The sequence below is a fragment of the Callorhinus ursinus genome, unplaced genomic scaffold (genome assembly GCF_003265705.2).
Source record: "Callorhinus ursinus isolate GAN/ISIS: 27379988/994484 unplaced genomic scaffold, GSC_fseal_2.0 scaffold19, whole genome shotgun sequence".
NCBI classification, from domain to species: Eukaryota; Metazoa; Chordata; class Mammalia; order Carnivora; family Otariidae; genus Callorhinus; species Callorhinus ursinus.
Genome location: NW_027397081.1, coordinates 21,933,139 through 21,959,543, shown reverse-complemented (window position 1 = coordinate 21,959,543; position 26,405 = coordinate 21,933,139). Strand labels below are relative to the sequence as shown.

General features: G+C 44.0%; 2 protein-coding genes across 4 annotated transcripts in view; one reads left to right on the top strand and one right to left on the bottom strand.

The window, feature by feature from the left end:
* The window catches only part of FAM118B (family with sequence similarity 118 member B), a 46,336-nt gene extending 34,974 nt beyond the window's left edge, over nt 1-11,362 (bottom strand). Inside the window, exon 1 of one of the 3 annotated variants that reach the window (XM_025893370.2) lies at nt 11,271-11,362. The gene's annotated coding sequence lies outside the window, so the exon portion shown is untranslated. The remainder of the gene's footprint in view (nt 1-11,270) is intronic. The other 2 variants (XM_073903956.1, XM_025893371.2) reach the window with 2 other exon arrangements.
* Nucleotides 11,363-11,441: 79 nt separating this feature from the next.
* On the top strand, nt 11,442-22,983 carry RPUSD4 (RNA pseudouridine synthase D4). Its single transcript, XM_025893764.2, has 7 exons — nt 11,442-11,654; nt 12,020-12,185; nt 14,582-14,783; nt 19,284-19,377; nt 19,456-19,600; nt 21,103-21,200; nt 21,794-22,983. The coding sequence occupies exons 1-7, from the start codon at nt 11,466-11,468 to the stop codon at nt 22,031-22,033; spliced, it is 1,134 nt and encodes a 377-aa protein (XP_025749549.1). The 5' UTR covers nt 11,442-11,465; the 3' UTR covers nt 22,034-22,983.
* Nucleotides 22,984-26,405: the final 3,422 nt, after the last annotated feature.

Sequence of the window (26,405 nt, the reverse complement as noted above, 5' to 3'; positions counted from 1 at the left end):
TCCTCACATCGTGGCTACAAGACCCAGCTTGATCTGACACCTGCAGTCCTCTTTCTAACATCCCATCCACCCCTCTCCCTCATTCACCAGGCTCTAGAGCCACATAGGTCACACACACTTTCCTGGCTTACACACAGAACATGGCTTGGGGTGCTATATTCTTCCAAATATTTCTGCCTCCCTCCCATCCTTGAAGCCTCAGCTTACCTGTTACCTCAAGAAGTCTGCTTATCCACCCCTCTCAACACCATTTATACTTCAGCTCCTTATCTGCATCTCTTAACACTTGCAAAGATTGGCCTCTCCCATAAGAATAAAAGCTGTTTTAGGACAAGTACAGTCTGTCTCAGTTATCATCCTATTCCCAGCCGCTAGCGTGATCTCTGTTATACAGTAAGTATCTATACAGCCAGTAAATGCTCAAATATTTGCTGACTGAATGAGTATGCACCTACTGAGTTAATTTGAGGTCTAAGAGATCAACTGATTCTTTTAATTTTATAAGCTGTAAAAACAGGGTGAATGGGTCAAGTTGTAGTGTTGCATCTTTCATGCCAAACAAATACATTCTGTGACGGATCACCACCCACCTGTTTAAGGCTAATGTTCAGTGCTACACATAAAAATTCTCACCTGCTTTGGAAATCTTCCTCTTTTGGTTTTCTCCTTCCCTACTACATGAAAAGAAACTAAGATTGCATAGTACTTTTGTGAAAAGCCTACAGATTTGCTTTATAAAACAAAGCTTGTGCACTTAATTCTGCCTGAGTGGCTCAGTCAGTTAAGCGTCTGCCTTCCCCTTGGGTCATGATCCAGGGGTCCCGGGATCAACCCCGCATCGCATTGGGCGCCCTGCTCAGCAGGGAGGCTGTTTCTCCCTCTCCCACTCCCCCTGCTTGTGCTATCTCAAATAAATAAATAAAACCTTTTTAAAAAAATTCTGTCCAATTCTATAGTCTTCCTATGGCCTGATCATGACGACATTCTGTATATGCTTACAGAGTTTAGAATGATAGGGACTGTATTAGTCCCAAATTGTTGAATTTTCCATTCAAATATCCATTAAATGCCAGGCATGATGCTAACAATATTATTATTACCACACCCACCTCACCTCCACCAAACACTGTATCGTATTTACAATGAGCCAGGCACTGTTGTCTACACTTTACAAATGTTCACTCTTCTATGAAGTACACACTATTATCATCACATACCACAGATATCATAGATAATGGAATCGAGGCACATAGATGTTAAATAATTTGCTATAGGTCACACAGCTATTAACGCCCTAGCTATTAACACACTGGGAGGCTGACTCCAGAGTCCACACTGTGAAGACACAATGCAATACTTCTCACCAAATATGACTAAGATCATACCCTGAAGGGCCATGCCCTTATAAAGTTTCCGCCTTTTAGGAGAAACAGAACTGTAAGCAAATATATATAACACATTTGTGCTAAGCTTAATGTACTTCTGTGAGGTGCAGGAAAGATTAACAAATGTGTTCAAGGAAGATCGAGAAAAGCTTTATGGGAGATAGACACCACCATGGCAAAATTCAGCGAAATAATTAGTATTTTTCTGCCTTTAGGTCTTGGAAGCATCTGACACTTAACTCCGTTCTCTTCTGGATATTGTATTTTCCTGATTTTCCTCCTGTCCCTCTAGGGGAAGCTCTTCTTCCTCTGTCCAGTCCCTAAATATTGAGGGTCCTCAGCAGACTGCTTTAGGCTCTCTTGTCCAGTCCTGTCACATATTCCCTCCCCTCCCCCTCCAGCTACTCCAATGGCTTAAAGTACCAACTAAATGCTAACACCTCCCTTATCTCAGTCTTCAGCTCAGACCTCTCCTGCGTTTCAGACCCAAGAGATTCCTGGATTACACAGCCCTTCACAACTCAAAGGTCCTTTCAGACGTACTTCAAACTTAAAGGTCAAAAAACAGTTCAACAATCTGTTCCTTATCATGTGTTGTCAGGTCTCTGGCAGGAATAATCTCTGGGTCATAGGGTTACAGGTGATTATTTCCCTCTTCCTGTTTCAAGCACCAACACGAGTATTTATTGATTTTGAAAGAACGGTCATATACTTTAGAACTGTACTTGCAAGTCAATTTCAATAATCCTTAAGAGCAAGAGAATGATGGATGAAAGGCAACTCAGAAAAGTGGTTTAAGTTCGTAACCTTAGTCTAACTTGATATTCTTTCCAGGATATTTGCTTTTTTCTAATAAAAATTAACTGACAAATATTCTCTTCGACCTGGAAATGAACTGAGAGATGAAAGCATTATTTAGATCTGAACCAAGAATCTGAAAGCTAAAAAAAAAAAAAAAAGGAGGTATGATCTGCCACAGAGGCCACCACAACAACTAGAAAGATCAGGCTAAGTTAGAAGAAACAGCTTTAAAAGCACTGCTTTGCTGAGCAGGTAGCATAAATCTTAAAAAGTAGCCAGTAAAAATAACCGGGGAAAGAAATAGGTGAGAGAAAAACAGGTTAGGAAGACCTAAAAACATACTTTTGTTAAAGAGTGAAGGAGGTCAGTGCAAGGTGGAGGGAGGAACTGGAGGGAGCAGCAACAGAGGGCTGAGCAGCTCGAGCCCAGGGGACAAGGATGCTTTATCAGGGAAGAGAAAGCACTCTCCTCCTTGACTAGCAAAGGATAAGGTCCCCAGTAGGCCCTGCCGGAAATACGTCAAGTACAGTGAAGTACAAAGACCAAACGAAAACCACCCTGTAATCCCACCTGGTGATAACGACTGTTGATATTTTGGTTTCTGTGGAAAAAGGCAGTTTTCAAGAGAAACTCTTGGAAGAAGGGCAAGCATGCTGGTTTCACGCTCTTCAATTCAGAGAACTGTATTTGTTAGAGTTTGCCCCTGCTTTTACACTAAATTTTCTGTTTTACACATAAGCCCCTCTTTTCATGTTTTTCTCTCAACTTTTCGTCCTTCATCTTAGTAAAATTAACTTTTAACAGTACTCAAATAGCTTATAGATTCATCAAAAGAGCAGCAGCAGATGTTTCTACAGTAGAATAAAGCAAGCAGCAGCACACTTCTAGGGCCTGAGGGCAGGGAGGAAATCAGAGTGCAGGAGACCGAGGAGGGAGTGAGCAGGTGGCTAGACCCTCCCCAGTCCTGGTGGGCATGGCTTAATGGGATCTAAACTGTGGGGTGAAGCACTAAATTCTCATTAAATGCAGGGGCTTGCCATTATTTGGGTGTTGATAGTCATTCCGGCAAGAGATTCCATAAAGCTGCTGCAACGCAGAGCAAAACCTAAGAAACTTTAAAGGATCCTCTTTGAAGCTGTCATATCCACGTAACAAGAATGGATCTTATGAAAAAGGATCAAAGAGAAAGAAAAGAGGGGAAGGGGCGGAAATCAGAGAAACAGAGGAAGAAAATGTCCCAGAACGGAAAGACATTACTTTCCAGAATGAAAGGGTCCACTGAGAACCCAGAACAATGGATAAGGAAAGATACCATGGTATAAGAAAGTCCAGAACAGGGGCGCCTGGGGGGCTCAGTCGTTAAGGATCTGCCTTCGGCTCAGGTCATGATCCCAGGGTCCTGGGATCGAGCCCAGAATCGGGCTCCCTTCTCCGCAGGAAGCCTGCTTCTCCTCCCACTCCCCCTGCTTGTGTTCCCTCTCTCGCTGTGTCTCTGTCAAATAAATAAAATCTTAAAAAAAAAAAAGAAAGAAGAAAGTCCAGAACACCAGGGATAGAATATTCTCAAAGCTTCCAGTAAGAGAGAAAAGAAAAAAACCAAACCAACGAAACAAGGTCTCATAAAAAAGGATTTGATTGCTACCTCTCCAGAGCAATTACAGATACCAGACAGTACAACCATGCCTTCAAAATTCTGAGGGAAAATTATTTCCAACCTAGAATTCTATAACATTTCCAAACTATCAGATGAGTTTGTGGGCATTCAAATACTTCTTAGAAAATAAAAAGGTAAGCCAAGAAATGGGACATGAGTGACAGCCCAAGAGGAGAGGGAAGGGCAAGAGCAGTTCCCGAATGATACCTGGATAGTTCTCCACTGGAAACATCAAGTGACACATCTGAGCTCATAGAAAATGTTACTGGTAAGAATGTGACAATTATGTTGGAGCATCTGGGAAAAAATTAACAGTATGGTACGTATGTGAAAAAAAGTCAAAGGTCAACCTAAACACAAGGGCAGAGCTGAAACAGATCATTTAGCTCAACAGGCCAAACACTGGGGGGAGAAAAAAAAGCAAGAAATAACATCAAATGATTTAGAAATATGGAGATAATGCCTGAGGAAAGAGCAAAATAACTGAGTGGCTCCCTCTAAAGAACGAGATTATGAGGTGGGAAGAACATAGGGACTAGCTTTCCCCCCATTCTTTTAGCACTGACTCTTTAAACCATACATGTTAATTACTTTAATAAAAAACAAAATAAAAAGGGAAAAAATAGCAACATATAAATTTTGCCATTTTTCTCTCTATATTCTTTAGTAACTTTTCCTTTCTTCTAGTCTATCCATAAACAAAAAAACTTTTAGCCCGAGGCCCTGCTGAGCAGGAAGGAGGGAGGGCAATAGATTTCTGAGTTTTGGGGTTTTTTTGTTTTTTTTTTTAAGATTTTATTTATTTTTGACAGAGAGAGAGTGTGTACAAGCAGGGGAAGCAGCAAGCAGAGGGAGAGGGAGAAGCAGGCTTCCCGATGAGCAAGGAGCCCGATGCGGGGCTCGATCCCAGGACCCTGGGACCATGACCCGAGCCGAAGGCAGACGCTTAACTATCTGAGTCACCCAGGGGCCCTGATTTCTGAGCTTTTAACTCAACATTTTCCTGAATCAAAATTTCTAGAGGAGGGATCTGTAGATTTAAAAGTACGATGGCGGTTCTTACCATCAAGCAAACTGAGGAAATGCTGCCTAGTACATGGGGATCAGTAAACTCAAGCGTGGATTTGGTTTTCTAACTCAGTTAACAGTGCAGCTCTCCTATTAACAGCTAGTGGAGGTTATTTTCATTAACCCAAAAATATCATTAAACGCTTAATGCACATTCCAATCATTAACAACTGAAACACACACAAACAACAATCTAATTTTTAACTTACTGTTGTTCAAATGCAGGAAATAGGTTTATTCAACTTAAGCAACTATCTGTTGCAAATACCTTCTTGAATTTCTCTAGAGATCCTGATATCCTCTGGCTTTTACCCAACCACATGGTTGAATAGTCCCTCAATTTTCCATTGTTCATGTTCTAGAAACGTAGTTTTCCATGTTCACTCTTCCAAATGTATATTCCTTTTCCCTTAAGATACTTTGCTCATCTTTTTTTATTTTTTGAAAGATTTGATTTATTTGACAGAGAGAGACACAGCAAGAGAGGGAACACAAGCAGGGGGAGTGGGAGAGGGAGAAGCAGGCTTCCCGCTGAGCAGGGAGCCCGACGACACAGGGCTCGATCCCAGGACCCTGGGACCATGACCTGGGCCGAGGGCAGACGCTTAATGACTGAGCCACCCAGGCGCCCTGCTCATTTTCATTTATATAAACACCACAAAACATATAGTTCTTCACAGTCTTGAAAATGCTCTAAAGATCTTATTTTAACTTACAATCATGAAATGCTAATAACTTGAGTACCTTCTACATGCTAGGCATCCCATATATTGATTTGTTGCTCACGGCAACAATATTATTTGGTATTATTAATTGTGACACCTATGGAAAAACGGAGGCTAAGAATAAATGCTTGTAAATAACAAAGCCTGGTGCAAACCTCAGTGTTTTCAAAGCTCATGCTCTAAAAATACCATGCTGCCTTACTTCTAGCAAGCACTGGAATTTCAGAAATCATCTAATTGTTCACCATACTTGCTTTTTGGGGTGAGAAAATTTAAGGTCCAAAACACTGAAGTGAATCACCTAAATGGCAGAATTAGACTAAATTCCGTATCTCTTGATTCTTACTCTATTTAAGACATATTTAACAAATCCATGCACCTGGTGCTATACCAGTACACCATATACTGGTATGTGAGACATACCTAATATTTTTTGAGCCTTAACTACATGCTAAGTTCTACATACGCACTTTAACCTGCATGAACTCAATCCTTACAGTAGTCCTAAGGCAGATATTATCCACATTTCACAGGACAAAGAATCTAAAGCGAGAGAGGTTAAGTAACTTGCACAAGGTTACACAGCTGGCGGTTGCAGAGCCAGGATTCTGAAACCATCTTTCTGACTCCAAAGTGCAAGCTCTAAGCCAGGGCGCTCTGAGCATCCTTAAGGTACAGGCTGCACGTCCCTTCTGAATGCCCACAGTTTTATTTTTCTAATTAAAAGAGCACGCATGATGTGTGGACTTTTCTTGAATCCTGGTGCAAACAAATTAACTAATTAAAAAAAGAGAGACCAGGGGCGCCCGGGTGGCTCAGTCAGTTGAGCGACTGCCTTCGGCTCAGGTCATGATCCTGGAGTCCCAGGATCGAGTCCCACATCGGGCTCCCTGCTCGGCGGGGAGTCTGCTTCTCCCTCTGACCCTCTTCCCTCTCCTGCTCTCTGTCTCTCATTAAAAAAAAAAAAAAAAAAGAGAGACCAATTGGAAAATTTGTCCACTGACTGCTTGCTTAGTGATACAAAGGAAGGTGTGATAATGGTATTGTGGTTTTGTTAAAAACCAGTGTTTATCTTTTACAGACACATACTGAAGTGTTTACAGATAGTTCAACATCACCTGGGAGGTCAGGGTGGGGTGTAGAACAAGGGTGGCCCTGCCTTGGTTGGTTGTAGAAGCTGGCTGATGGAAACATGGGGTTCATTATTTTCTTTACTCCTATAAATGTTTGAAATTTACAATTAAGAAAAAAATGCATGATAAAAAAACTAGAAAAAACATGATATTAACGGTATTTGGGAAACAGCTATGAATGATTTTTTCTCCACTCTACACATTTTCTGTATTACTTTTATAATGGAAAACATATTTAAAGAGATTCTCTATCTTCTCTAAGTAGGCAGAGCAAGACTGCCCATAATCTACGGAGATCAAAACACTGTGACAAAAGCATTTCCCATCTCTTCACCAGTTAACTACTTTTCACAAACTTTTAGAAAGGTCACTTTGTAAGGATAAGTATGATCTTCATATAAACTAGCCAAGAGCATAAAGGCACATAAGAGAGAAATAAATTAGAGGCAGATTTAACAAATACAACTAACAATACAATTCCTCTCAATAGTTAGAGTTTGGTCAAAGACCTCGATTGTATAATTCTGACTTTCCTAAATGGTCAAACAAGCCACAGGCTAGGGATCTCTTCGGTATGGTGTGGTCAGGTGGGGACTGGACTCAGCCTCAGCTCCCAGGCCAGCTGTCTTCTGTTGGCAGCCTCCAGTTTTCCTCCATGAAACAACAATTATTTCCACATGTACCATGACATGGAAAAGTGTGGGAAGTACTGGCCTAGGCCAGACCTGTCTTGAGCATCACTCAAAAGCCAAATAAAAGTATAATGAGGGGCATTAGTGGTACAATGCAATCTCTTTAAAATGCTGACATTTTAGAATGAACTAACACCCATATTATGGGTTATACCACAATGTTTTAGAAAACCACTGCTTTCTAGTATTTTTTTCTCTATCTGCACTCCCTCTCATGCCCCACTTGGGAAATCTTAAGGTATATTCCAGCAGCATTCAATGAAGTGACCTCCAAATATAAATGTTAGCTCAGTGGCATAAGGTTAAATTCTGGAAACAAGGGTAGAATCCCGATTCTCTGTGCTTATGTTAAATGTATGCAAGATAAGTCTGAAATAAATTTCACTTGTTAAGAAAGTAATGTAAGTGTCAATGGAAAATCTTCAAAGAATAGAAGGTTGGAGCTGTTAAGGATCTTCTTTTAAAAGGCAAAAAACTGAGCCCAAGTTACTTGCTCAGGTTCACAAGCAGCTAAGCTGGGACTAGTCCCCAAATCTCCCAGCTGCCAGTAACGTCACTTTCCAAGACACCTCCAAGGAGCTCCTGCTAATTGCTTCTTTAAATCTAAAACCATAAACCATCCAAGTACTTCCTGCTCTTCAGGGAACTAAACTGTTATTAATCTGCAACTTGCAAATCATTATTTGAGAAGCCAGAATCTAACTTCATGCCACTAATTAATCTTAAATTTGTGATATTTAAACACGAGTTCCTTTATTAGTCACTCTTTGTTTATATTTGTGAAATAAAAAGGTGATCTTGTTCTTGCACAGATCAGGAATAGACTCAAAAACGAATTATCACGTACTTCTTTATTTTTTATTTTTTTGGAAAGTCAAAAACCTTCTTTTATTGGCTCTCAAACTGAGTGAAGCTCTGATATGTTGAGATGATCTTCGACATTTACAGTGGACACCTGTATGTTCTTGCTATGTAAATAAAATTGCTGGTATGAAATGACATTTAAAGTTTTGTCAGTAAATGAATTCTTCCTAACCCTGCTCCCAGACAAAGGTTTAAACTATAGCTTTTTAACATATAAGTCTAATTGGAACAAAATACAGCTTATACTGTATAAAAGTTTTACAAATTTTTTCCTACTAAATTCTCACAATTCACAGAGATATTATTACATCTCGAGTTTTACACATAAAGACAGTGATTTGTTCCACGTAATCCAGGTAGTAAATGGCTGGAATTTCAACACTAAAGCCATGCTTTGCTGCCTGTAAGGTTTTCTAGAAGGAATCAGATTGTGAACCATTTTGTATTTCTGTTTCACTTGGTCCTCAAGGAATACGGTGATATTACCTTGATTTTTCAGATGTGGTCAAGTACTTCTTATCTATGTAAATAAGTCACGTTTGTAGAATGAAGACACCACTAGACATCACTAATGGAATTTTGTTCCTTGTACTGAGAAAACAATACAGACAAGAGGAGTCCCCAACCAAAAAGAGAATGTGACACTGGGGAAGAGGAAAAATGAACTGCCTAAAATAAAATCAACTGAATGAGGAAGAGTAAAGAGGCAATATAGCATTAAAAAACAAAAGACAGATAACATATTTGCATAAATTCTTGTATATGCAGAGAGCAACTCTAAATAACCACAGACCATAAACATTAATATAACTTCTGTACCCATACTGGCTAAAATTGTACTGTGATAACAAGCAAAATCTTTGAATTTTTCAAATATTTCTTTCAGTTTAAAAGAAAAACCTGAAAGTTCCTTCTCTAGAAAAAACTGACCAGTGTTTTTATTCTTAGGCACTATAGTGTGTACCTTGGGGTATCTGAAACCCAAGAACACAAGCTCTCTGTCACCAGCATTGACATCTGAGTTGGTTCCTCATTTGTTTCCCGCCACAGAATGCCAATTCTGCAAGAACAGGTATCATTTCTTGAATGCCATTAAGCACAGGTTAAGGGAGAAACACCCCTTACACAAAACCATAGAAGTCCTATACCTAAAACAAGTTTGTAATTAATGTAACAATATAAATTTAAATCCTGACATTCACATTTCAGAGTCCTCGGAAAAGGAGGCTTCATGTACCTAAGTGCAAGTAATAAAATCAGAACCTGGGTCTGGAGCATACCAGTAAAGGATAGCAATTCTCAACTATTATAGATCTACATCTTACCTGCGAATTTGCAGGAAAAAAAAGAGAGAGAGAAAGAAGTTGTTTCCCAACCTCCCTCGGGATTCTTCGAATTTATATCCTGATCACCTGTCTTATTACAGATACATACACAAGCCTGCCTCCCCACTCTTTACAAATACATTTAATCCTACCTCCATTCTTCAGGTCAAAAACTGACAGAAAGAAGACAATTCAAATGTTCAGGCACATCTAATACACGTCTGTGGTGCACTGCAGCCATCTAAGGAATGAGTATTTCTGAGTTTACTCTGTGCCTGATGTGGGAATTACAAAGAAACCATGAGCGAGTCCTCAAGGGACTCAGACTTCAACAGCAGCTGCCCATGATACATCCTGACCTGTACTCAAAATCAATTCAAACGCAAAGAACAGCACAGTGTAGGGGGAAAGCCGAAGCATAACCTCTTTACTGTTCCCCTAGACTGCAGCATCCCGGCTGATCTGCCTGCTATCAAAGCCCTCTTCTCTTCAATCTGTCCTGCATTCAACTGCCAGATTCATTTCTAGAATTCAAGGAGTCTCTCTCCTGCTCAAGAAGCTTCAAACACTCCTTATTACTTCTAACATCTAGCTCAAACTCTTCTTCGACTTAGGAAGTCTTCTATAGGTTAGCTCCACTCACCTGTTCAACTTTACTTCGTGCCCAATATGGCTCCCTTCTGCCAATCCCTTTCAAAGGGGTAAGTCGCAAACCTAATTCCACCACCTACTCGAACACCTCAAGGAGCCTTCATCTCAGCAGTCTTAAAAAATCGTTTCCTCTAATGTCGGTACAGATCCACTAGTTTTCTGAACATCCCTTCGGAACTCGCCATTAGATTTCTTAACAAATGGCAGGTACGTCCCAAGGTATTTTTCACATTATCACCCCAACCAGAGGTTCATCTTTCCAGCCACCCCTCGCTGAAATCAGAGGGAGTCGCTTGTAGTTTGGGCATGGGAGTTCCAACACTGCACTTTGCAAGAGAGGGAGAGAGGGTTTGGGGCGGTTGCAAAGTAGGGAGGGGGAAAAATGAAGGAAGCATAAAAGGAAGGGAAGGTCCGTGCTCTGTACTGTATTTTCAGTCTTGTCTTTGGAAGGAGCAGGGAGAGCGCAGGGGGCGAGGAGACTCCAAAAAATGAATTCCTGAGGAAGAACAGAAGAAACTCAAGGTGTTCCCTAGGTAGCAATACGGGCTGGGGACCCTGGATAAAGGAAGGGTTCCCCATTACCCCTAGGAGAGAAGGACAGGTTACAACCTGAAACAAAGAGGAGGTGAGGAGTGGAGAACCTACAGAAATCCGGGCATCTCCGAAGGTCGAGCGGCAAGGAAATGAGAGGTGACACGACGCGTCCTCAGGGGACTGGCCGGACACCAGGGATGTGGTTGCCAAGAGGGACGAGGTAGGCGCCGAAGGCGGCTCTGGGGCGAGCGTTTATGGGGCATCGCTTCCACGGGGCGCGGGGGCGGGGAAGTGTTTTTGAGTGGGGTCTTCTCCCACTGGGAGAAACGTTTCCCAGTGCAGTGCTCTGCGAGAACAGAAACCCGGGAGACGCGAAAACGTTAAAGCGTTGAAGAACTGGCATTTCCTAGCCCCAGCCCGGCTTCCCAACACACTCACCGAGTCTCCACCAAACGCCACCGCTCCAGCTGCAGCTACCGGCCGGCGCAGCCGCACTCAGCGCGCACCGCCCCACGTGATTCGGCCCAGACCCCGCCCCCACTCCCCACGTGATCCCCAGGGCCTGCCCATTCCCTCCTCCCTCTAGCCCCTCTTCCGCACGTGGTCTAGACTCGCCCCTCCTTTTTTGACAAGATGGCGGCATCCAGCTGTAACGCGCCGGGCCTGTGGGTCCGAGGTTCCAAGCAGCGTTTGGGGAGTCTCTTTAGTCTCATCTCAAAGCCATTTTGTTCGGTCGCTGCTGCGTCTGGGACCATGAGTGCCCAGCGATTAGCGGAGAAGCTCCGAGCCCAGAAACAGGAACAAAAGACGAAGAAGCAGCCGGTGAGTCCGAAAGGACCACAACTCCCAAGAGGCAGTGCGTTCACCGATTCCCCGGCTGGGCGTGAGGTGGGAGGGTCCTCTGACGGATGTTAAGTAAATGTGGAGACCCTGTGGAAGAATGGGGAGCAAGGGAAGGGAAGAGGTCAGGACGGTACCACATCTTCCTGCGGGCTGGGTCTTTGGCTCCTGCCGGCCTCGACCCTGAGCACTGCGTGGAGACAGGTAAGACAGACATGCACTGCCGCTCTCAAATTATTCGGGGAAGGCGCGAGTCCAATGCAGAGATAGTCATTCCCAACCCAAATTCTCACCCAGACTTACTGAAGGTCTTCACCAGTCATTTCCTGTTGCTCCTCTCCCCGTAGGTGCCCACAAGCCCTGTTCAGCGGAGAGTGCAAGAACTAGTGCGGTTCACACAGCAGCTGCAGCGAGTCCACCCCAACGTGCTTGCTAAGGCTCTGAGCCGAGGGATCGTGCACCAAGACAAGGATCTCGTGGTCATCAATAAACCTTACGGTCTCCCAGTGCATGGTAAGGACCACGTTGGAGAGGGAGGGGTGCTGCTTCTGTTTTCACTGCAATTAGGGATAACTGTGACACATTACTTGTGGGGCTCCTCAAAGACTTGTATTCAAAATAATTTTTTATGGAGTACCATATAAGGCACTGTAGTCCTGTATAAGGCACTACTGAAGACGCAGATTTTATAAAAGACAGTCTCTGCATTCCAAACATTTGGCGGTCAGCAGTGATTTATGGAATTCACTGTGTCCAGACCTCCACGGGAATTTTTATAGAGCAATACTAAGGCTCTGTGGTTCTTGTCTTCATATTATTTTACATCAAAACTGGGAAAGAAGAGGGGCGCCTGGGTGGCTTAGTGGGTTAAGCATCTGCCAGCCCAGTGTCAGGCTTCCTGCTCAGCAGGGAGTCTGCGTCTCCCTCTCCCTCTGCCCCTCCCCCCTGCCCCTGATATCTCTCTCTCTCTCATAAATAAATAAAATCTTCCAAAAAAAAAAACAACCCTGGGAAAGAAGAAATGACCTATAAGAAAAAATATATAGGACTTAATATATTAAGTTTCCGACCATCTCCCCTTCCAACAATGACACCACTATATTTTTGCCTTTATTCACAATTTTCCCACTGTCACTAATTTTCATAAATACTCGATTTTTCGGTCTATAAATCTCTTGTGGATAATGTGTTCTGGTAGTTTATTACCTTCTATAAGTAATGGTATTTCCATATAATGGCTCTGAATTTGCTTCACGTCTCTTTTTTTAACCATGGTGATTTATTGCACATTTTTGTTCACATGATCCAGAGTACAATTTCATCAGTTAAGTCCAGACCAAGGAAAATAGTCCATCTTCATTGAACAAAGATCAGAAAATCTCAACCCACAAGCCCAAAACTGGAGCATAAATCAACCACCTCAAGCCTTGAGTGGAGACAGAATAACCTGAGAAAAATCAGATCTTATACTATGCATGGGCAAGGATCAAATAAGGACCACCTAAACATGCAGAAACTCCAGTCACAGAAACCAATGTGAAAACTGATAAAAAAAAAAAAATGGAGTTCCAGCCAAAGCAAAAATTAAACTGCCCTGTAGAGAGGCCTCCACTACTGAAAACATATGCAGGATCCACATACACACACACAAACACATATAAACCTAGGGGTGCCTGGGTGGCTCAGTCAGTTAAGCATCTGTCTTTAGTTCAGGTCACAATCCTGGGGTTCTAGGATCGAGCCCCGTTGTCAGACTCCCTGCTCAGTGGGGAGCCTGCTTCTCCCCCTGCCTCTGCCCCTCCCTCTGCTCATGCTCTCTCTCTCTCTCAGATAAAATCTTTGAACAAACAAACCCACATATAAACCTGTATAGAAGATAATTTCCTTTAAAGAGTTCTTAGAAATTATAAAATATAGAAGATACTCATGTTATAAAATTTGGATGCCAAAAACTATGTAAGAAATTATGTATTTGTGATACGAACTTAAAAAAGAATAAAAGAAAATATATGTGTGTATGTGTGCGCATGCACAGAGTATACCTAACAAAACCCCAGGACGCCCAGAACTTAATGGACACTGAAATGTTTCTGAATAAATGTTAAATGTAGTTGTCTAAGACAGCTCAAGTGAGACAGGAAAGATTGATAGAAAAAAATGCATTTGGGAAGGGGATTTACTGGGGGAAAAGGCATAGTTGAGCTAGGAGAATGCTTTTTGGGGAGATATGGAGAAAAGCATAAAGACAAGGAATTAAGTCAGACATTGCCAAGTGTTCTGTGTATTTTCCTTTTCTCTCTTGATCTTTTTCTTCCCATTCCCCATGAAACAGTTATTATCTAGATATTTACATTTTATAGATGAGAAAACTGTAAATTGGAAAGATTAAATCATCTGTTCAGGGCCAATGGCTAGTTAGGCTTAGAATAGAACTGAGGAGCATCTCACCTAAAGTCCATCTTCTTAGCTCTTCTGTAATGCCTCAGGAGAGCCTCACAGTCTTGAATTTATCACTCGAGCTTACTTGGCAAATTCTCAAGCCTTTGTTTATATAGTGAAATACCAGACCTCATTTTGATTGCTGATTTTATTGTGAGTATTCAGGTAGATTAATAAGTGTATATATATGTCTGAGGAGAAAGCCACGTGCTCTAGGACAGTGCTTCTTAAACTTTTAATAGGCATGTGAGTCCCTTGGGCATCTTGTTAAAATGCAGATTTTGATTTAATAATCTGGGCTGGGAGCCTGAGATTCCTTTCCAGCAAGCTCCCTGAGCATACTGATGTTGCTAGTTTCTGGACCACATTTCAGTAATAAAGCTCTTGAAAACATTGACTTTCTTCCCAGGTAGGGTTCTTTGGTGGGATCTTTTACTGGCCACTAAAACCTCTGGCTCTTCCCTTTTTAGGTGGCCCTGGGGTCCAGCTCTGCATCAGTGATGTATTGCCTATCCTGGCAAAGATCCTTCATGGCCACAAGGCAGAGTCCTTGCATCTGTGCCACCGGCTGGACAAGGAAACTACAGGTGTAATGGTGTTGGCCTGGGAGAAGGAAGTGGCACATCAAGTCCAAGAGTTGTTTAGAACCCGTCAGGTGGCAAAGAAGTACTGGTATGAAGCCCATCGCTAGTGGTAGAATTGGTATAAATGAAGGCATCCTTTTATCTATTCGTCCATTTGTACGGAAGGACCTCCTATTAGGAGAAGGCACTGTGCTAGGACATGTGAGCATATGAAAAATATAGGAAACAGATTTAAGTGCTTAGAATATTGGAATCTGATAGAATAGTGGCTCCTAATTGTGGTTGTACATAAAAATTATTGAAAACTAATTATACAAGTAGTACATGATTTCATTCCTGTGGTAAAATAGTCAAACAACAAAGATAAAGCAAAAAACTCTTGGAGAATCTACCCACTCTGTCATTCTAGTCCCTTCCCTTGGGATAGTTTGGTTTTTATTCCTCTGGTCCTTACTCAATGTATTTATGAACATGTCTGATAAATACTGGGCGTGTGTGTATTACATTGTACCATGTACACTGTACTTTTTTTAAAAGGATTTTATTAGAGAGCACAAGCAGGGGGAGCAGCAGGCAGAGGGAGAGGGAGAAGCAAGCTCCCTGCTGATCAGAGAGCCCAATGTGGGGCTCCATCCCAGGACCCCTGGATCATGACCTGAACTGAAGGCAGATGCTTAACCGACTGAGCCCCCCAGGTGCTCCAACACTGTACTTTCTTTTACCACTTAACTGTGTCTTAGAGATCTTTTCATGTTAGTGCATATAGGTTTACCTCCATTTTTTTAATAGAAGAAAGATACACTAACAAAACAAACCTACTCCTGTCCCCCATCTACTCAGTTTTCTTCCCCAGAGGCAATCACTATTCTACCGTCTTGTGTAAATTTCCAGGGTCATACAAAGCATGTGTAAGTGAATTATTATATGGCAGTGTATTTTGCAGTGCTTTGCATCCTGCTTTTTTTCACTTGGACAATATATCTTGGAGAGCATTTTACATGTACGTTTAGAGCTTAATAGTATTCTGTTGTATGGTATATCATAACTTCCTTATTGGGATATTTAGTTAACTTCCCATTTTTCAGAGTCTATTGCAAAGAATAGGTGATTATATCTTTAAGACAGATTCCTAAAAATAGGAATCTGCTAAGTTGAAGGGTACACACATTTAATATTTGTTTTTTTGTTGGTGGTGATGGTGGGTTTTTATTTTGTTTTGTTTTGTTTTGTTTTTAAGATTTATTTATTTGAGAGAAAGAGTGAGTGAGTGCGAGCATGAGCCAGGGAAGGGGCAGTGGGAGATGGAAAGGGAGAGAGAATCTCCAGCAGAATCCCAGCTGAGTGTGGAGCCTGACATGGGGCTCCATCCCAGGACCCCCAGATCATGACCTGAGCTGAAATCGAGAGCCAGACACTTAACCAACTGAGCCACCCAGGCTCCCCTCACACATTTCATATTTGGATAGTTACTACTATTAGGTAGGCCAGGTTTTCTCCCACTAGAGTAGTGAGGACCTGCCTCCCCTTATAGCTGACCAACACATTTTTTGGGTTTGCCACTATGATGACAAAAAAAAATGTTTTTCCCTGTGTACTAGTGATGTTATTTGCATGTTTATTGGCTTCTCATGTTTTTTGTTTCCCTTTCATGTTTTTTGAGTTTCTCTTTTTTTGTTGTTTTTAAAGATTTTATTTATTTATTTGACAGAGAGAGACACAGCGAGGGAGGGAACACGAGCAGGGGAGTGGGAGAGGGAGAAGCAGGCTCCCCGCGGAGCAGGGAGCCCGATGCGGGGCTCGATTCCAGTCCTGAGATCATGACCTGAGCCGAAGGTAGACGCTTAACGACTGAGCCACCCAGGCGCCCCTGAGTTTCTCTTTCTGTGAATAAACTGTTTATTTCTTTTGCCCGGTTTCTGTTGGGCTATTTATTATTTTCTGTTTGATTTGTAAGTACTCTTTTTATCTTTTTGATGTTAGTCCTTTTTGTATTATAGATTTTGCAGCTACTTTGTGATCTTGGGAGGCTTTAAAAAAATTTCTGTGCCGAGACCCCCCCACAGAGGTCCTGATTCATAAGCCTGATGGGTGTGGGCATCCATATTTCTTAAAAGCTCCACAAATGACTCTGCTGTGGAATCAAATATAAGAACCACCGTAATAAGAGATTACAGATAATGGAAGAAGTTTAGCATAGTAACTAAGAGCTCAACAAGATCCGTGTTCAGCTGTCAGCTGTGCTGTTTACCAGTGCAGGTCCTTAGGCACGTTATTAAACTTCTCTAAGCTTTGTCTTCATAGGAAAAATGAGAATAATGGAGTTGAGGAGGGAGTTAAATGAGACAATGCATATGAATTGTTTTAACATGGTACCTAGCTCATAGTAAGAGCTGAAAGACTGAAAATTGAGACTATTATTATGTATCCTAGTAATCCAAATACAAGTCTGTCAGAAAGTGTTGGGGTGCCTGAGTGGCTCAGTCAGTTGAGCAGCTGACTCTTGATTTTGCCTCAGGTCATGATCTCATTATGAGATCAAGGTTATGAGATCAAGGCCCACGTTGAGCTCCAGGATTCTTTCTCTCTCTCCCTCTGCCCCTCCTCCTGCTTGCTCATGTGCACATTCTCTCTCTCTTTCATGCTCTCTCTCTAGACTAAATCTTTTTTTAAAAAAAGATTTAAAAAGACTCCCCTTTTTTTTTTTAAGATCTTATTTATTTACTTGAGAGAGAGCACAGAGGGAGAGGGAGAAGCAGACTCCCTGCTGAGCAAGGAGCCTGATGCAGGGGGACTCGATCCCAGGACCCCAGGATCATGACCGGAGCTGAAGGCAGACGCTTAACTGACTGAGCCACCCAGGCGCCCCTAGAATAAATAAATCTTTTTTAAAAAGTGTTATATTATTTGTGAAAATTGTTTATGAAAGTTTAGACTTGGTAACCATTCTCAGTATCAGGCTTCATGGAGGAACTGAAATCCATTAATTGTGTGTTGAATGAATAGGATTTGATAGACAAGATGGAGAACTGTGTTATAGATTGTGGGAATGGCATTCACAAAGGAATAAAGCACACAGTCTAGTTTGGAGGGGGGAATGGTGACAGATAATGCTGGAAAGGTAGACTGGAACCTAGTTAATGATGGCCTTAAATACCAGGTGTAGGAAGTAGAAGTTCGAAGTAGAACATAGGAGGCAACTGATTAGCATTTGCTGACTTACTGTGGTAGTGACTTGTTATAGTTCTTTGTTTGAATCTTCTTACTACACTTTGAATTCCTTGAGGGTGGGGATTTTTGTCTTGTTCATTTGTACAGAACTAGTAGCTACTTAAATCAATGCCTGTTTCTATTCATGGAGCAGTAGTGTTATCCCATTAGGAAGAGTGAGCTAGCAGTTAAAACTCAATTTAAGTATGAGAAAATATATCAGATGGCAGCCCAAACAGCTACCAACCTGAAGTGAGGTGTCCAGGCTGTGAATTGTTATATGAATGGGCTTTTGACCCCTCGGTCAGCGATTCTATGATAGGCCACCCAGGAGGACTCCTTTGTGATTGACCTAGAAGAGGCATAAGCGTAAGGACAGATTAAAGGATCTTCTACCTGTCTCAGACATGATGAGAGGAGACCTCCAACAAAAGTGGTCTGGAATGTTTATTGAGTTGTGGTGGTTGTTTCTGTGACTTTGAGCACAGTTCCCCCCTATTTGTCTACCTGGCAAATCAGGCAGGTACGGTCCTGTGAATTTTTCATTCCATTCATTCATTTACTTGTTCATTCATTTCATATGCAGTCAGGATTTAACCATCTTTTAAAAAACAGGATGCAGGGCGCCTGGGTGGCTCAGTGGGTTAACCATTTGCCTTTGGCTCAGGTCATGAGCCCAAGGTCCTGGGATCGAGTCCCGCATCGGCCTCTCTGCTCAGCAGGGGCCTGCTTCTCCCTCTCTCTCTGCCTGCCACTCCCCCTGCTTGTGCTTGCTCTCTTTCTCTGTGTCAAATGAATAAATAAAATCTTTAAAAATAAAAAACAGGATATAAAGCCATATTACCCTAATTTTATTTTAAACTATACATACTCATTTTTGCGGTGCCCGGGTGGCTCAGTTGAATAAACGTCCTACTCTTGGCTTCACCCCAGGTCGTGATGTCAGGGTTGTGAGATTGAGACCCACACTCAGTGCAGAGTCAGCTTGGGTTTCTCTTTCCCTCTCCCTCTGCCCCTCCACCTGCTCTCACTCTCTCTTTCTCTCTCTCAGATAAATAAATCTTTTTTTAAAAAATTAAAAAAAAAACTATACATATTCATTTTTAAGGGCTGGAAGGAAAGACCATGTTATAAATACAATTTTTTTGTTTTTCTGTGTTTTCCCAAATATTCTGTAATTAGTATACATTAGCAGTAAAAAAAGATATTAGTATCGAGCTCTCCGGCTAAATGCTGTGACAAGAGATCACTTGGGATGCTCCAGTCTTTAGAACTGACCACAGCAGTGCAGAAGGTCCAGTGTTACAGCCTCTGAGCAGACAAATCCGAGGAGCTCCCCCCTCCCTCATGGCTTAAGCCAGGGTCTGTGTATCATGCCCAGGGCCGTCACTGTGCACGTCCCAGTGCCCCCAGCAGGAGTCGTGGATATCCCTATCATCGAGAAGGAGGTGCAGGGTCAGCAGCAGCACTACAAGGTGGGTGAGCTGTCATCCCCAGGGGGTTGGGTTTTCTGCTCTTCCTTTGTGACCATATCTTGACTTCTTTGGCGTTAGATGGCGCTGTCCCCAGGCTACCGCATGGAGGATGGGAAGATAGTGAGAGCACGGAGCAACCGGAACGCACATATGGCTGTGACTCAGTACCAGGTGCTCAGCAGCACACTGTCCTCCGCCCTCGTGGAGCTCCAGCCAGTTACCGGTGAGAGGCCACCTTTCTGCAGTGGGATGGCAAAAGCCCAGGGCCACTGAGCTTCATCCAGGGCCTTGTGCTGGGTCCTGCCCTTCTTCTGAGCAGCTGGTTTGGTGAGAGGGCTGGGATTGTAGCTCATGTGTTTGAGAGTGTGCTTCTGGTGCTAACCCGAGGCTGGGAGCTCCAACGGGGATGACTAAAAATAGTAGGCAGTAGAAAGATATAAATAGTTTGCTTACATTTATTTAAAAATTTGCAAAGCAGTTCCTCAAAAAAATGAAGCATAGAATTACCATATAATCTAGCAATTCTCGTGGGTATTACCCAAAAGAATTGAAAGCAGGGGTTTGAAAAGATAATGTGTACACCAGTGTTCATAGCAGCATTATTCGCAGTAGCGAAAAGGTGAAGCCAACCCAGATGTCCATCGCCAGATGAATGGATAAACAAAATGTGTGGACATACGACGGAATATGTCTTGAAAAGGAAGAAAATTCTGACATGTTCCACAATGTGGGTGGACTTTATGCTAAGTGAAAGAAACCAACACAGGACGAATGTTGCATGATTCCATTTATGAGACACCTAGAGTACTCAAATTCAGAGACAAAGTAGAATAGTGGTTACCAGGGGCTGGAGGAAGTGGGAAGGAATGTTTAATTGGGTCAGAGTTTCAGTATGGGAGGATGAAAAAGTTCTGGAGATGGGCGGTGGTGATGGTTGTACATGTGAAGGTACGTAACGCCACACAACTACACACTTAAAATTGGCTAAGATGAGGGGCGCCTGGGTGGCTCAATCAGTTAAGCGTCCACCTTCGGCTTGGGTCATGATCCCGGGGTCCTGGGATTGAGTCCCGTGTCAGGCTGCCTGCTTAGTGAGGAGTCTGCTTCTCCCTCTCCCCTTCCCCCTGCTCATGCTCTCTCTCTTGCTCTCGCTCTATTTCAAAAAAAATCTTTAAAAAAGCTTAAGATGGTAAATTTTATGTTATGAATATTTTGCTACAGTGCAAAAATGTGCAAAGCACTACTATTTAGCATTATATAACATTATCTAAAAAAACAGGGGGCACCCGGGTGGCTCCGTCAGTTAAGCATCGGACTCTTGATTTTGACTCAGGTCATGAGCTCAGGGTCATGAGATTGAGATTCTCTCTTTCCCTCTCCCTCTGCCCCCACCCCCTTCTCTTGCACAGGTGCTCTCTCTCTCTCAAAAACAAAACAAAAGCAAAGCAGGGAGAGATACCAAGTTGATGATAATGGTTATCTGTGGTGGAAAAGGAACTGTGACGGGGAGGGGAACTTAGAGGCTTAATAGCGTGTATAATGTTTCTTTCCTAGTAGCTTACAGTTTGCTCTGTTATTCTTTAAACCGTATTATAGGTGGGGCTTTGCCAGTCTTATCGTGCTTCAATTTAATATGGTTAGAAGCAGATGTAACCCACACTATGGTTTCTGTAGCTACTCAAGTTTTTTGTCTCTCTCTCTCTCTTTTTTTTTTTTTTGGTAAAGGAATAAAACATCAGCTTCGAGTTCATCTGTCTTTTGGACTGGATTGCCCAATCCTTGGTGATCACAAGTACTCAGACTGGACTAAGCTGGCCCCCCAGGTGATACTGGTTTGACCCAATGTGCAACAGCTAAGTGGGGAGTGGGGGAGCTTATGCTTTCCCCTTGTTAAAGTCCGAAGTGAGTCACCACAAGGATGTATTGTCTTCAGACATGGTGAACTTCAGACTATGTTAGTTATATATACTAGTTACCTAGCTTAGAGAGAAATAGCTACTATTCTTACGGAGCTGCAGGATCTGTTAGCAAAACCCTTCTGCTTCATTTGTTCATCTCAGATTTTGTTAGGAGGCTGTGGGCAGGCGGGGGGAGACTTTCTGAAGGCTTATAGTAGGAAAGGCAGCCTTTCCTACTATTGCTGAAGATCTATGGTGGACACTTATCTCTTGATGTTACAGCCCATTCTCTAGGCAGGCCAGAGAACTGGCTGATAAGAGCTTCCCAGGTGTGGTGGTTTTTCTCTCACCTGGGTTCCGAACCCTTCCTGGGAACGTGTCTGAAGCAGGCTGTCCACCGCTGTGCCTTCCAGGGCAGTTAGTGGTGGTTTCTTTAAGTGGAAGACTTCTGACCCAGCGTACTGCTCAAGGACGAGCTCTTGGCCTGGCTCTCAAGAAGCTGTCTTGTCTTTGTACAGAAGCTGTCTCTTGGTACCCTGAAGAAGCTGGGGCTGCACCAGGCGAAGGCCCGCCACATCCCCCTTCACCTGCACGCCCACCAGCTGATCCTGCCAGCCCTGGGGTCCAGGAAGGAGGAACTCGACTTGGTCTGCAAGCCTCCTCGCTACTTTGTATGCTCCCTGAGACGCCTGGACTTACAGATGCCAAGTCAGGACCAAAATGGGGACGACGAAGCCGGACGTGTGAGAGCACAGTGAAGACCCCTGGGCAAATTGGCCCCTGAATCCTTCACTTTGTTTAAGGGACTCTACTAACTTCTCACTTGGGACAGACTCCAGAAGAGCCAGGTGTGAGAAGTGGAAGAAACCCAGCTGCTTGCGGGCTTTTACTGGACACTAAATTCTATTTACTGAGACTTTGGCCACATTCTGGGAAAGCCTGTGGGACGTCTCCCTGCCTCCGAGTCTCCTTGCCCAGAGGGAAGAGCCCAGGACCAGGCAGACTGGGTCCATAATTGGAAAAGGAGAAACTCCAGCACAGAACCTGTGCTCAGAAACTGTTTACATCCAACAATAAAGCCCTTGATCTGTCAGGAAGGTTCCTGTGGTTGGAAAGAGCACATGATGGTGATCTGACTACTAGAGAAATTCAGAAGTAGTTAGCCACTGTCTTCATGGATGTTCAGAATCTATTAGCAGATCCTCTCTGCTCCACTTGTTTTGTCTGGGGTTTTATAGACCGCAGCCCTAGAACGCAGGATTCTCTCCAGCTGCAGTAGTTAGTGGAGCCTGCAAAGGGGTGTTGGATAAGCGAGAAAAGCAGATGTAATGGCAGGCCGGCTGTGAGGCCCTGGTGGGGAGCACACACACTGTCCAGAGAGGGCAATTGTTAGCTCCAGCTGGGCATTGCTCTGTGGGAACAGGTTTTCTCATTTTTTTTCAGAGAATCAAGAAACCCAGATACAGTTGAGCCCTGAACAGCGTTGAGGGGATTGGGGACACTGACCCCCATGCACAGTCAAAAATCCACATATAACTTTTGACTCTCCCAAAATTACCTACTAATAGCCTGCTGTCGACCGGAAGCGATACCAATGACATGAACAGTTGATTAACATGTATTTTGTATGTTCTGTGTATTATATGCTGTATTCTTACTCAGCTAGAGAAAAGAAAATGTTGTTTAAAAAATCATAAGGCAGAGAGAATACATTTACGGTTCTATGCTCTGTTTATCAAAGAAAATCCATGCGTAAGTGACCTGTGCAGTTCAAACCCGTTGTTGGTGGATCAGCTGTATTTACGTGGAAGTGCCAAGTGTATTGCTCACTAAATGTGTAAAACACAGCTGTCCCCAAACCCAGGTGGTCACCAAATCTGTCGTTTCCCTCTAGAACCCCTCCTCTGAAGACATGGTTTCCTCTGTACCCCTACCACCTCTTTCTGAGCACCAGCTTCACTCCCCACCCTTTAACTAGGATAGGGTCGTTCCCACCAGAAACCAAACACAGAGGGGAGGGTTGAGACCATCCCCCGGTCCCTAAGATCAGAGCAGGGCAGGGTGGTTCTAACTAGGACAGGGACACCGCAGAACATACCTTTACGTTTTCTCAATCTGCTGCCCTTGGCTCTCCGGGCTTCCGGGTTGCTGTTAGCCAGAGGGCCTGGTAGGATATACAAAGACACAGCCTTATATCGGGGCTTACAAAGCATGCCATGTCGGGATGCAACCTCCTTTTCCCCAGTGGGGTGGAAAGTGCTATTTGGTGCAATGTTAAATTCCAACACTGATGACCCAGGGTCAGGCCAGACTTCACAAGTTAAGGGCACAGTGTGCCACAAGACTCCTCTGCAGACACAAGCTGCAAGCTCAGGGGTTCCCAGACAACCCCCCCCCACCCTTCTGACCAGTCTAAGGAATGTTTTCCTCAACCTGGAACTGGGGTTCAAGGGGTACAGGAGCATCTGGCTCCAAGGGGCCCAAACAGACCAGGTTCAGTCCAAAGGCAGAGAGGAACGGTGGGGAAACAAGAAACAAATTCATTTCAGTGAGGCCAGCCCCGGGAAGACAGCGGACTCATGTCACAAAAGACTGCCTCTGAAGTGCCGAAAATACTTCAGGTTTATATCAGGAAAATGTGGGACAAAGGTCGGTGGGTACGTGCAGGTGGGCAGTGAAGGTCAGGTCGTTCATTGTCTTGGGGGCAATCACGTGGGGTCTCACTGGTGTCAGGACAGTTGTTACTGCTTGAGGGGGTAGTCTCGGTTCCCATCACAGGATGCTTTGCCCGCAGGGTCGTTTTGTCTGAGTTTAAGAGAGAAGCTGGAAAGAATCAAGAAGTGCAGGCAGGTCAACATGGGGGAGGCTGAAGTCCCCTTTCAAACCCTCTTAGGCCCTTGACTGGGTCTAAAAATTAAACTGATAGAATAACAGGAGATAAACATAGAAATTTATGTGATACAAGTTTTATGTGGCATGGGAGGGTCTTCAGAAGACCCCCCCAAAACAGACTTGTGGTTTGTTTTTTTTGTTTTTTTTTAAGTAGGCTCCATGGCCAGCATGGAGTGCAGTGCGGGGCTTGAACTGATGACCTTGAGGTCAATACCTGAACTGAGATCAAGAGTCGGATGCTTAACCCACTGAGCCACCCAGGTGCCCCAGACTTGTGTATTTTTATGGTGGATGTGATGAGGAGCGGACACTCATGGAATATGGTAGGTAAGGCGTGTGAGGTAATGAATTGTACAGTGAGGGAAACAGCAAAGCCTGTTTGTTAGGATTCTTCTTGGCATCTCACTGTCTTTGCACAAGGGGAATCTCTTTTCCTTGGGTCGAGAGAGGGCACCTCTCCAGGGAGGGTGTGATTCGTTTCAGGGTGAAAGGATGAGGGGCAAAGAGGTCCAAGTGACCTTCCTGTTTCTGCCACGTCCTCAGGCTTCTTCAACTTAAAATATTCAGCATGCCAAGGCACCGTATTTTGGAGTAGCATTTCCTGAACCCCATTGCTGAGTACAAATTCAGGGGTTCCTGCTCTCCCCCCAGGCTCGGTAATTCACTGGAATGACTCCCAGAACTCAGGAAAGTGCTGTACTTACCGTTTTATTAATAGCAATAAAAGGACAGAAATCAGGACCAGGCAAAAGGAAGAGAGGGCGAGGTCTCGGAAGGTCCCAGACTTAAAGCTGCCATGTCCCCTCCCTGAAGAGTCAGGATACAGCAGACTCTTCGCACTTGGGTGTGTGCTACCAACCAGGAACGCAGGCTTCCGTGTTGCCTTTTTATTGGGATTCATCCCTTCAGCGTGATTGATTGGCTCACTGGCCAGATAATTGAACTCAGTCTCGTTCCTCTCTCCGTCTCAAAACCCCAACCTCCGAGGTGGCAAGGCCAGCCCCATCCTGAAACTACTCTCAAGGCCACGGAGTCCCTTGTTCCTACCCACTATCGGGGACCCATCAGGAGTAACAAAGCCACTCCTATCACTTGGGAAACTGGATTTAGAGACTTCCTCCCGGAGACCAGGGACAGGGGCCAGGCAAATGCCTCGCAACATTTGGTTTCCTCTCTCCACCCCCAGCTCCCTTCGGATCCCTTCACCTTTTTGTCTCCCAGTGAGTGACAGCCTTGCTGGCTGTCTACCCAGATGCCCCTGTCCCCTGGGGCCTTCGGGGCCTTAAGGCAAGCGGCCTTGAGATGTTTCCGTTCACCTCCTCCCCCGCACCCTACTCCTATCTGCTACAGTCCACAGCGGTGAGGATGGCTTGTCAGGGCTGACCACCACACAGTAGGGGGAAGCTCTTCTTCCGTGGGCTTTTTCGCTCACTGTGTAAATGCAGTCAGTGACCTGTCCCCAGACACAGCCTGCACGCGCAGGTAACCCAGGCCTTCTAGCCCCCACCAGTCTGTCGATAACACACAAACGCCCCACCCTAGATGTGTCGACAGAAGCCCCATGCTGTTCATGTCACCTCTTAAGTACTCCCCCCTCCCCCCCCGCCACCTACTAATTCCCATTCTCACACCTGGTGGGCTCTTTGCCTGTTTCCAGTTTACTCCCTGGGACTCCTCAAGGCTGTGTGCAGAATGTTTTGTGGGGAGATTAACATACGAGTAAGGAGACTTGTGAGGGACCCATGTAATGGTCCAGATGAGCTGGGACAGGTTTGGAGATGAGTGGACTAGACATTTAAAATGCGGCTCAGAAGTCCAATGGGTAGAACTGATTGAATGTGGCATAGAGGTTGAATCAAAGACGACTCCCAGGAAGTCTCTCTGAACAGCGGATTAGATGAGGTGAGTTGGCAATAAATAGGGAAGGAACAGGTTTCGGGGTAGCCCTCCCAGTCCCAAGTAAGTGCTGTTATACTTTCATGCATGCACAGAGGGAGGAACAGAGGATGGATGGTCATTACCTGGGTGTTCCTGAAGCACGGTGAGCATGTGTCTGTCTTCATTGTTGAGCACTGACCACAGAGCATCTTAATCATTTCCTCGAATTATATCTGCCTCCTCCCAGGCTGTGATCTTGTGATCTTCTAGTGGGCACCAAGGCTTTCAAATTTGTGTCTCTGACCCCCAAGCACTATACTTGTAAGCTCTCCAAAAGTGACTACCAACCAGAGGCAGCCA